Below are 11,485 nucleotides of genomic sequence, written 5' to 3' on the forward strand. Positions count from 1 at the left end.
AAACCACCATCATGAGTACCGACGCAGAAATGGCCATTTATGGCAAAGCTGCCATCTACCTCCGTAAACCAGAGAAGGAGAGAATCGAAGCTCAGAGCAAACCGTTCGATGCCAAGTCGGCCTGCTATGTGGCTGATGCGAAGGAGCTCTACTTGAAGGGGACAATCCTAAAGAAAGACGCTGGCAAAGTCACCGTCAAAGTTCTGGACACTGAGGAGGTTGGAATTGTCTCTTCTTGTGTTAAGCTCGTGTGCTAAAAGCGTGCGATAAGTTCTCACTGTATCTCATGTCTTCATGTAGGAGAGGACAGTTAAAGAAGATGACGTCAGTCCAATGAATCCTCCCAAGTTCGACAAAATTGAAGACATGGCCATGATGACCCATCTCAATGAAGCCTCCGTCCTGTATAACCTCAAAGAGCGTTACGCAGCATGGATGATCTACGTAAGACAATCTTCCCAATGAGTAGCAAAATTATACATAGACAATCTTTAAGACGTAATATTAATGATTTTATGCATCGGATCTGCCTCAGACCTACTCTGGGTTGTTCTGCGCCACTGTGAACCCCTACAAGATGCTACCAGTGTATGATTCTGAAGTAGTGTCAGCTTATAGAGGCAAGAAGCGTATGGAGGCTCCACCCCACATCTTCTCCGTCTCTGACAATGCATATCAATTCATGCTTACTGGTATGTGACAAGCTGAACGATTGGAGTTTTCTGCTGTAGAAAAAAAAAAAGATTGATTTCACGTTTCTGTTTGAACAGACAGGGAGAACCAGTCTGTCTTGATCACGTGAGTTATATTTTTAGTTGGAAACTAATACAACTTGTAATCAGATTTCCACAAGTTTGTCTTTGTTCCCTAGTGGAGAATCTGGTGCTGGAAAGACTGTGAACACCAAGCGTGTCATTCAGTATTTTGCCACAATCTCAGTTGGTGGAGATAAGAAAAAGGAACAAATGTCGAAGTATCAGGTATGTTCATTTAGAAGAGAAATGCTTATTTTTTTAAGAAGTTAAGTTGAATTAATTTGCTAATGTTAATTCAAAACTTGATTACAGGGGTCACTTGAGGATCAAATCATTGCGGCCAATCCTCTTCTTGAAGCCTACGGTAATGCCAAAACTGTCAGGAATGACAACTCTTCACGTTTTGTAAGTAGACTGCAATTGCTACAGAAGAATTATTTGTACTTATCAGTAATTGATCTCATAAAAATGTGTTTGAAACAGGGTAAATTCATCCGAATTCATTTTGGCACGACTGGTAAACTGGCTAGTGCTGATATTGAGACATGTAAGTTTACAACTCACACACTGAAAATGCTAAAGACTGCATGAAATATGTATGAGAGATTGATTCCATAAAATAATTGCAGATCTGCTGGAGAAGTCCCGAGTGACTTTCCAGCTTCCGGATGAGAGAGGCTACCACATCTTCTACCAGATGATGACCAACCACAAACCAGAGCTGATAGGTATGGATTGGTCAAGAGTCACATACTTGAACGTCAGCTGAAAAACTTTAAATATTGTATTCTTTTTTTTTTTTTCTCATAGAAATGTCACTCATCACAACAAACCCTTACGACTTCCCTATGTGCAGTCAAGGACAGATCACTGTGGCCAGCATTGATGACAAAGTTGAGCTAGAAGCCACTGATGTGAGTGATTTATTTTTCAAATATCGTCAACAATGTCAATCATCACCTTACGACTTACAGCATCATTTTATGTTGTGGTTTTGCATGACCAACTTATTTACACACAGAACGCCATTGATATTCTGGGCTTCACGAATGAGGAGAAGATGAGCATCTACAAAATGACAGGTGCTGTCCTTCACCACGGTAACATGAAGTTCAAGCAGAAGCAGCGTGAGGAGCAGGCAGAACCCGATGGCACAGAAGGTATGTGGTAATGGTCATTTGTGCCTTGTTTTTGCAATCAGACTCTGTCGCACAAACACGTATTAACTGTAATGTACAAAACCTTTCAGATGCTGATAAGGTTGCCTATTTGTTGGGTCTGAATTCAGCTGACATGCTGAAGGCTCTATGCTATCCCAGAGTCAAAGTCGGAAATGAGTTTGTCACCAAGGGACAGACTGTACCTCAGGTAACATTAATCAAAATAATCATAATAATGGTAGCACACCTTAAAACTCATTCAGTGCCATTGACGGCTATGGACGTCAATTTTAATGGGCTGGCAGTGGATGAGTTAAAGGAAGCCCTTAATGGTTTCCTCTATTCAATATAGGGCCTCTTGTGACACAGCTGTAAATTCTCATAGTTGATCCCTCTTTTTAGGTGCTGAACTCAGTGCCAGCCCTTGCTAAATCCATCTATGAGAGGATGTTCTTGTGGATGGTCATCCGTATCAACCAGATGTTGGACACTAAACAGTCAAGGCAGTTCTTCATTGGTGTCTTGGATATTGCTGGATTTGAAATCTTTGATGTAAGCTTCGTTTCATGTGAGAAGCCATTGTTCGATTTTAATTTGTAAATGACTGGTGTAATGATTTGTCCTCACACAGTACAACAGCATGGAGCAGTTGTGCATCAACTTCACCAATGAGAAGCTGCAACAGTTCTTCAACCACCACATGTTTGTCTTGGAACAAGAAGAGTATAAGAAGGAGGGTATTATTTGGGAGTTCATTGACTTTGGCATGGATCTGGCTGCCTGCATTGAGCTGATTGAAAAGGTAGGCTATACATTTGACTCAGAAGCCGATTTGGTTATTGACATGAGCGAAAGTGAATCGCTTAAATTATATTCCTTCTTATTCTTTAAGCCCATGGGTATCTTCTCCATCCTTGAAGAGGAGTGCATGTTCCCCAAGGCCACAGACACGTCATTCAAGAACAAGCTGTACGATCAGCATCTTGGCAAATGCAAAGCATTTGAGAAGCCAAAGCCTGCAAAGGGCAAGGCTGAGGCCCACTTCTCCCTGGTCCATTATGCCGGTACTGTGGACTACAACATCAGTGGCTGGCTGGACAAGAACAAGGATCCACTGAATGAGTCTGTTGTGCAGCTCTACCAGAAGTCTTCTGTTAAACTTCTGTCTCTCCTCTATCCTCCTGCTACTGCTGAGGGTATGCTGATAAAACATGTTAAATATGTTCAATGGCATGAATATTAAATATTCTTCTAATACTACATATTCCCCCAAAATTACGAGTAGAAGCTGGCGGCAAAAAGGGAGGCAAGAAGAAGGGTGGTTCTATGCAGACTGTATCCTCACAGTTTAGGGTAAGTTGTGGTGTGCAAAAAGAAATGTGATTTTCCATGACATTCTACATTTTGATTAGCATTCACTGTTTTCTACTTTCAGGAGAACTTGGGCAAACTGATGACCAACTTGAGGAGTACCCATCCTCACTTTGTGCGTTGCCTGATTCCGAATGAGTCAAAGACTCCGGGTAATAATGTACAGTATGCTTCAAAAGATCTGAGTCGAATGTTATATACAGTTCTAGTCTTATGGGTGTATATAAGATACCTTACATCACCTGAATTTTGTTAAATTGTCATTATACAATGTTCCCCGTTCCACAGGTCTGATGGAGAACTTCCTGGTCATCCACCAGCTTAGGTGTAACGGTGTGCTTGAGGGTATCAGAATCTGCAGGAAAGGTTTCCCCAGCAGAATCCTCTATGGTGACTTCAAGCAGAGGTATCACTAGTAATAGTTTATCGGCGATAGAAATCCATCATAAAGAGTGATACGATCAAACGACTTTCATCATAAAAAGGTACAAGGTGCTGAATGCTAGCGTCATCCCTGAGGGTCAATTCATTGACAACAAGAAGGCTGCTGAGAAGCTGCTCGGGTCGATCGATATTGACCATGACCAATACAGATTTGGTCACACCAAGGTAAACATTTGATAAGAGTTCTAGCCATCTGTTCACTGTATATCTGTGTTTGTTTTTTGGGATATCAATTTTGGGATTTTTTTTTCCAATCTTGTTAGGTGTTCTTCAAAGCAGGTCTGCTGGGTACCCTTGAGGAATTGAGAGATGAGAAGCTGGCAGCTCTTGTCACCATGACTCAGGCCCTCTGCCGTGGTTACCTCATGAGGAAGGAGTTTGTGAAGATGATGGAGAGGAGGCATGTTGGAGGCAATTGTTGTAAAAACACACTCAAAGCAGAACTGTGAATAACTGAAAATGTCCATACACAGGGAGGCCATCTTTACCATCCAGTACAATGTGCGGTCATTCATGAATGTCAAACATTGGCCATGGATGAAGGTGTACTACAAGATCAAGCCTCTGCTGAAGAGTGCTGAAACAGAGAAAGAGCTGGCTCAGATGAAGGAAAACTATGAAAAGATGACCTCTGATTTGGCTGCTGCTCTTGCCAAGAAGAAAGAACTTGAGGAGAAGATGGTGTCACTTCTTCAGGAGAAGAATGATCTGCAGCTGCAAGTTGCATCTGTGAGTAAAAAGCCACTCACGGATTTTGTTTGAAACCGTTGCTCGGTATCATTACATGTGTTTGTTCACTGTGAAACAGGAATCAGAGAATCTGTCTGATGCTGAGGAGAGATGTGAGGGACTTATCAAGAGTAAGATCCAACTGGAAGCCAAACTCAAGGAGACAACTGAGAGGTTGGAGGATGAAGAGGAAATCAATGCTGAGCTTACTGCAAAGAAGAGAAAACTGGAGGATGAATGCTCTGAGCTAAAGAAGGACATTGATGATTTGGAGCTTACCTTGGCCAAGGTGGAGAAGGAGAAACATGCCACTGAGAACAAGGTTGGCTAATATGACGTATGACACACACACACACACACACACACACACACACACACACACACACACACACACACACACACACACACACACACACACACACACACACACACACACACACACACACACACACACATACAGCACAGCATTTGTAACCTGTAATGATATTTCTTCTTGGTTTCCATTGTAGGTGAAGAACCTGACTGAGGAGATGGCTTCTCAGGATGAGAGCATTGCAAAGCTGACCAAGGAGAAGAAGGCCCTTCAGGAGGCTCATCAGCAGACTCTTGATGACCTTCAGGCTGAGGAAGATAAGGTTAACACCCTGACCAAGGCCAAGACCAAGCTTGAGCAGCAAGTGGATGACGTAAGTTACGATAAGTCATTTGTAGAACATACTGTAAATACAAGGTGGCTTGTATGCCATAACGACTAAATGAAATTACTCTGCAGCTTGAGGGTTCTCTGGAGCAAGAGAAGAAGCTGCGTATGGATCTGGAGAGGGCCAAGAGGAAGCTTGAGGGTGACCTGAAACTGGCTCAGGAGTCGATCATGGACCTTGAGAACGACAAACAGCAGTCTGATGAGAAACTTAAAAAGTAAACACTTTGTTCTTCACCTCATTATATAATATTAACAATCATTTTCCAAAGCAAGACATCACTAAATGTGTCGCATATTCACAGAAAAGACTTTGAAATTAGTCAGCTTCTTAGCAAGATTGAGGATGAGCAGTCAATGGGTGCACAGCTCCAGAAGAAGATCAAGGAACTTCAGGTAAAATATCCTCAAATTGTTGAAATGATTTAAAAATGAAGAATGAATTTAAAAGTCACAATAAAATGTCCTTACAGGCCCGTATTGAAGAACTGGAGGAGGAAATTGAGGCTGAGCGTGCTGCTCGTGCCAAGGTTGAGAAGCAGAGAGCAGATCTCTCCAGGGAACTTGAGGAGATCAGCGAGAGGCTGGAGGAGGCCGGAGGGGCAACAGCTGCTCAAATTGAGATGAACAAGAAGCGCGAGGCTGAGTTCCAGAAGCTGCGCCGTGATCTTGAAGAGTCCACCTTGCAGCATGAGGCCACTGCTGCTGCTCTCCGCAAGAAGCAGGCTGACAGTGTTGCTGAGCTGGGCGAGCAAATTGACAACCTGCAACGTGTCAAGCAGAAGCTTGAGAAGGAAAAGAGTGAATACAAGATGGAGATTGATGATCTCTCCAGCAACATGGAGGCTGTTGCTAAAGCAAAGGTGAAGAAATGTTGTACTAGTTTAGGGATGGATGAGTACTGATAGATCGGTATCGGTACATGTACTCGCAATGGTGCCGATACAAGCATCATCCATCCTTTTGTGGCCGTTTAATGATCAGGAACCTGAAATTAGAAATAGAAATACAAAGAATAGAAAATTTCCATTCATGTCATGCAATTTTAAAGAAAAATGCTATATTAGGATAGATAGGTCTTTAAAATGACTTGCCATTAATTTTTGGGGGAAATGTGCTAGTGGTATCGGTATTTGGTATCCGTATCGGTGACTACTCATGAGTTGAGTATTGGTATCGTTCTGAAAAAAAAAAGAAAAAAGTATATAAGCTACATATAAGCTACATATAGCCTAGTATACAGTGTATATACGTGTGTATGCATGTATGTAATAATATAAACTCATGTTACCAATACTTAACTCATTCACTGCCATTGACGGAAAAAGACGTCAAATGATGCATTTTTGGGCTGGCAGTGAATGTGTTAACTCATAAGTAGTCACCGAAAATGGATACCAAATACCGATACCACTAGCACTTTTCCCCCAAGAATTAGCGTTGTCTCTCTCTGGAGTTAAAGTGAGTTAAAGCTTTAAAGCTGTGTTTTTAAAGATTTAACTCTGGAGTTAAAGGAAGTTAAAGCTAAAGCTTTAACTTTGACAGCACTAATATATATCTATATAAATAAATGTGATTAAAAAAATGTGAATAATAATACTCGTCATTTTTTCAAATGACCAGGGAAATCTTGAAAAGATGTGTCGTACTCTTGAGGACCAACTTAGTGAACTGAAGACCAAGAGTGATGAGAATATCCGTCAGCTCAATGACCTGGGAGCACAGAAAGCCCGTCTTCTGACAGAAAATGGTACGCATGCAACAGTCAGACTTCACTGCTAGTTTATAAGTGAAACAGTAAACATACACTAACGCTACATGATGATGTTCAAACAAGGTGAATTTGGCCGTCAAGTTGAGGAAAAGGAAGCGCTTGTCTCACAGTTGACCAGAGGTAAACAGGCCTTTACACAACAGATTGAGGAATTGAAGAGACAGATTGAAGAGGAAGTCAAGGTATGAAACAGCATTCCCAACAGCAATTTTGTTTTTAAGATATTTTTTTTTTTTTAAAGAGTTTTTAAGAAATTTGCTCATGAAATATATTTGGGTTACCAGGCAAAGAATGCTCTTGCCCATGGACTGCAATCAGCCCGCCATGACTGTGATCTGCTAAGGGAGCAGTTTGAGGAGGAGCAGGAAGCCAAGGCTGAACTGCAGCGCGGAATGTCCAAGGCCAACTCTGAGGTGGCTCAGTGGAGAACTAAGTATGAAACTGATGCCATCCAGCGCACTGAGGAGCTTGAGGAAGCCAAGTGAGTAGGATTCTAAATGAAAACAGCAGGTTTATCTCACTGCGATTGGCTGGCAACCAGTTCAGGGTGTACCCCGCCTACTGCCCATGGCCAGCTGAGATAGGCTCCAGCACCCCCGCGACCCTTGTGAGGAGCAAGCGGTTCAGAAAATGGATGGATGGATGGATGGAGGTTTATCTCAGTTGATTATTTTCCATTTCATTTGGATTATTTTTTAGCAACTCATTTTTGAGGGTTTACTATACAGTAATCTGCAATTACATGTTGCAGGATGAGATGAGTATAAAAATCTGTTTTGGGGATTGGATATTTTTCACTGAGAAACATTTGAAAACAGGAAAAAGTTGGCACAGCGGCTCCAGGAGGCTGAGGAACAGATTGAGGCTGTGAATTCCAAGTGTGCATCTCTGGAGAAGACCAAACAGAGACTCCAGAGTGAAGTTGAAGACCTCATGATTGACGTGGAGAGGGCCAATAGTCTCGCTGCCAACCTTGACAAAAAGCAGAGGAACTTTGACAAGGTACAACTGATACTAATTGCTCCCATGACATACAAAAAGACAAATGAACATGTTGAGCATTTTGTACTGTCCAAATTGTTAAACTAGGTGTTGGCAGAGTGGAAGCAGAAGTTCGAGGAGGGTCAGTCAGAGCTTGAGGGAGCTCAGAAGGAGGCTCGTTCTCTTGGCACTGAGCTGTTCAAGATGAAGAACTCTTACGAGGAATCTTTGGACCAACTGGAGACCATGAAGCGTGAAAACAAAAATCTGCAGCGTGAGTTTTTCCACAGAATTTGGCAAGTCGTTCTCTTACTTGACTTCATTTGAAACTATACATCTCTTTGTAGAGGAGATCTCTGATCTGACTGAACAGATCGGAGAGACCGGAAAGAGCATCCATGAGCTTGAGAAGGCCAAGAAACAGGTGGAGACGGAGAAATCTGAAATCCAGACAGCACTGGAAGAGGCTGAGGTGATTTCAATTAATGCAGATGGGCAAAATCTGGATGTCAAAATTAAGACATTGTTCTGAATTACTAGGGAACTCTGGAACATGAAGAGTCTAAGATCCTGCGTGTCCAGTTGGAACTCAACCAGATCAAAGGAGAAGTGGACAGGAAGCTGGCAGAGAAAGATGAGGAGATGGAGCAGATAAAGAGAAATAGCCAGAGGGTGATTGACTCCATGCAGAGCACTTTGGATTCCGAGGTCAGGAGCAGGAATGATGCCCTGAGAATCAAAAAGAAGATGGAAGGAGACTTGAATGAGATGGAGATTCAGCTGAGCCACGCCAATCGCCAGGCAGCCGAGTCTCAGAAGCAGCTGAGAATTGTGCAGACACAGCTCAAGGTATTTGACAGATTTATTATATATTTACTTTTATTATTTACAAAGAATTAATTGTAAAGCATTTATTCAACATTGTGAAGTTTTCAACATTGTGACATCTGCTTGAGTTGTTGCGGGAAAGTGGAACAATACAGGAACTTCATTCCAAGGCCGTAAACAAACTTCAAAGACTACTGACTGGAGAAGTTTTATGGTTGAGACACCTTGAGTAATAAAAGACACCTGCAGTGTTATAAATGATTGTTGTCATTGATGCTATTTCCCCACCTCCCTGAGAGCAACACGTGACTATTTGTGTTAGCCGAATCCCAATAAAAGGAGAAATGTACGTGTCAGAAGTGGGCCAGGAGTTTGCCAACTGCACACATGCTCTCTGTCCATTTCTCCTCGTATACGAGTCAAAAAGGCCTTGTTTACTCATCTTTGTGTCTGTCTTGTGTATTTTTAAAATGTCATAGATGGTGTATAAACCTGACAGTATTGCAAAGTGATGAGCTACGACTTGTTCCTTCGTGTTGCAGTTTATTCAAATACTTCCTTGATTTTCTCCAGGATGCCCAACTGCACCTCGATGATGCCGTCAGAGCACAGGATGACCTCAAGGAACAAGCTGCAATGGTGGACCGCAGGAATGGCCTCATGGTGGCTGAAATTGAGGAACTTAGGGCTGCTCTGGAACAAACCGAGCGAGGCCGTAAAGTTGCTGAGCAGGAGCTGGTGGATGCCAGTGAACGTGTTGGACTTCTGCACTCTCAGGTAAATAATGTGAATAAAATGATTCCACACCTGAGGATGTTATTATGTTTTGAATGACAATTATCTTCATGTCTCAGAACACAAGCCTTCTGAACACAAAGAAGAAGCTTGAGGCTGACCTTGTCCAGATCCAGAGTGAAGTAGATGACACAGTTCAGGAAGCCAGGAATGCAGAGGACAAAGCCAAGAAGGCCATTACTGATGTATGTTTTCTTTTTCACAACTTTGTGTTTTAATTGTGGGTTTCACAATTAGTGCTTTAATTTTGAGTTAATTTAAAGTTCCCTTAACGCCACCATTTTTTTAACGCATGATTAATGACCGCCCCTTACTTGGAAAGCCTGTATTGGGGGAATTCCAGTTGCAATGCGGCACACCTGGCTACGTCAAAATTTAGCAGTAATAAATTTTATAATAATGTATATATTTGTGGAAACTGGGGTCAAGTTGTATTTTACAATTTTAACAAACATGTTAAAGATTAGCTCTTACTATGAAAAGAAAAATGCACTGAGCTGTCACCAATGACTTACAAAGGCAATTATGCCATCTAGTGGCAGAAAAATGACCTCAACACAAATCTATATCGCACTCGTTTTTTTTTATATAGTGCAGTACATCTTTTTTAATTTTAACTCAATTTTATGAATAATGAAATCACTGTATCAAGGAATTTAGGTTAACATTTTTTTTTTCAATTTTATGTTAAGAGTATGAAAACGAAAAAAAAATGTACATTTTATTGTACATTTAGAACAGATAAAATTTGTTATTAATCCTGAGTTAACTTAAAGTCTTGTGATTAATAATCACGAGCAAAAAATTTAACCACCTGACACCCCTGGTTTTAATTAATTGATTGTAAAAATAAATTTGAATAACAAAAAAAAAATGTCTTTTCTAGGCTGCAATGATGGCTGAGGAGCTGAAGAAGGAACAGGACACAAGCGCACATCTGGAAAGGATGAAGAAGAATCTGGAGGTGGCTGTCAAGGACCTGCAGCACCGCCTGGACGAAGCTGAGAACCTCGCCATGAAGGGTGGCAAGAAGCAGCTTCAGAAACTTGAGTCTAGGGTAAAACACTTATTCCAAGAAACTCAAAGCAAGTTATTGCTTAAATTAAAAATAAATAAATAAAAAATCCCCAGGTGCGTGAGCTTGAGACAGAGGTTGAAGCAGAGCAGAGACGTGGAGCTGATGCTGTTAAGGGTGTCCGAAAATATGAGAGGAGGGTGAAGGAGCTCACTTACCAGGTAAATATCAACACTTAGCATGCAAATGTCAAACAAATTAACATCAAGTTATGTATTCAAACTTGCAAACATGATTTTCTTTCACAGACTGAAGAGGACAAGAAAAATGTTGCCAGACTGCAGGACCTGGTTGATAAATTGCAGCTCAAGGTGAAGGCCTACAAGAGGCAGGCTGAGGAAGCGGTAAGGATATTTAACTCTAGATTTAAAGTATACTGGGAAATAATTTGAGTTTAATGTACAGTCCTTCCAACTTAATTTTTCTGTTTGACTTCTCAGGAGGAGCAGGCCAATGTTCACCTGTCCAAGTGCAGGAAGGTCCAGCATGAGCTTGAGGAGGCTGAGGAACGTGCTGACATTGCAGAGTCTCAGGTCAACAAACTGAGAGCCAAAAGCCGTGACTCTGGCAAGGTAAATATGGAAACATGTTGATGACTAATATTCCATACTAGACAAATGCATTTTTTTTTTATTACATTGTGGTACACAATACATTTTTAACTTGAAGGATTGTATTTTCTTACAGGCCAAGGACACAGCAGAATAAAGTTGATTCTTCAATGGGTTATTTCAGCTCATATAATATGATGTGAAATATACCACAATAAAGCTCTTTTGAAATAATAAAACAGAAATTGTATTTTTTTTTCCCTGTGTAGCATAATGCATCCTTTAGATGCAGAAACTGTAGAGATGTCCACATAGGAAGAGT

At 41.4% G+C, this 11,485-nt stretch overlaps 1 protein-coding gene across 1 annotated transcript; it reads left to right on the forward strand.

Moving 5' to 3' along the window:
• LOC144015951 (myosin heavy chain, fast skeletal muscle-like) lies at positions 1-11,359 on the forward strand. Its single transcript, XM_077516459.1, has 39 exons — positions 1-218; positions 301-444; positions 536-692; positions 771-798; positions 872-980; positions 1,068-1,160; positions 1,239-1,302; positions 1,385-1,483; positions 1,566-1,669; positions 1,777-1,915; positions 2,005-2,123; positions 2,318-2,467; positions 2,547-2,717; positions 2,808-3,111; positions 3,198-3,268; positions 3,351-3,438; positions 3,575-3,692; positions 3,772-3,895; positions 3,994-4,134; positions 4,208-4,459; positions 4,539-4,781; positions 4,969-5,145; positions 5,232-5,377; positions 5,465-5,555; positions 5,633-6,022; positions 6,783-6,909; positions 6,997-7,115; positions 7,218-7,414; positions 7,752-7,935; positions 8,023-8,188; positions 8,262-8,386; positions 8,455-8,763; positions 9,316-9,519; positions 9,597-9,722; positions 10,424-10,594; positions 10,669-10,773; positions 10,861-10,956; positions 11,053-11,184; positions 11,300-11,359. The coding sequence occupies exons 1-39, from the start codon at positions 12-14 to the stop codon at positions 11,318-11,320; spliced, it is 5,811 nt and encodes a 1,936-aa protein (XP_077372585.1). The 5' UTR covers positions 1-11; the 3' UTR covers positions 11,321-11,359.
• Positions 11,360-11,485: the final 126 nt, after the last annotated feature.

Source organism: Festucalex cinctus, chromosome 3 (genome assembly GCF_051991245.1).
Source record: "Festucalex cinctus isolate MCC-2025b chromosome 3, RoL_Fcin_1.0, whole genome shotgun sequence".
Lineage (NCBI taxonomy): Eukaryota > Metazoa > Chordata > Actinopteri > Syngnathiformes > Syngnathidae > Festucalex > Festucalex cinctus.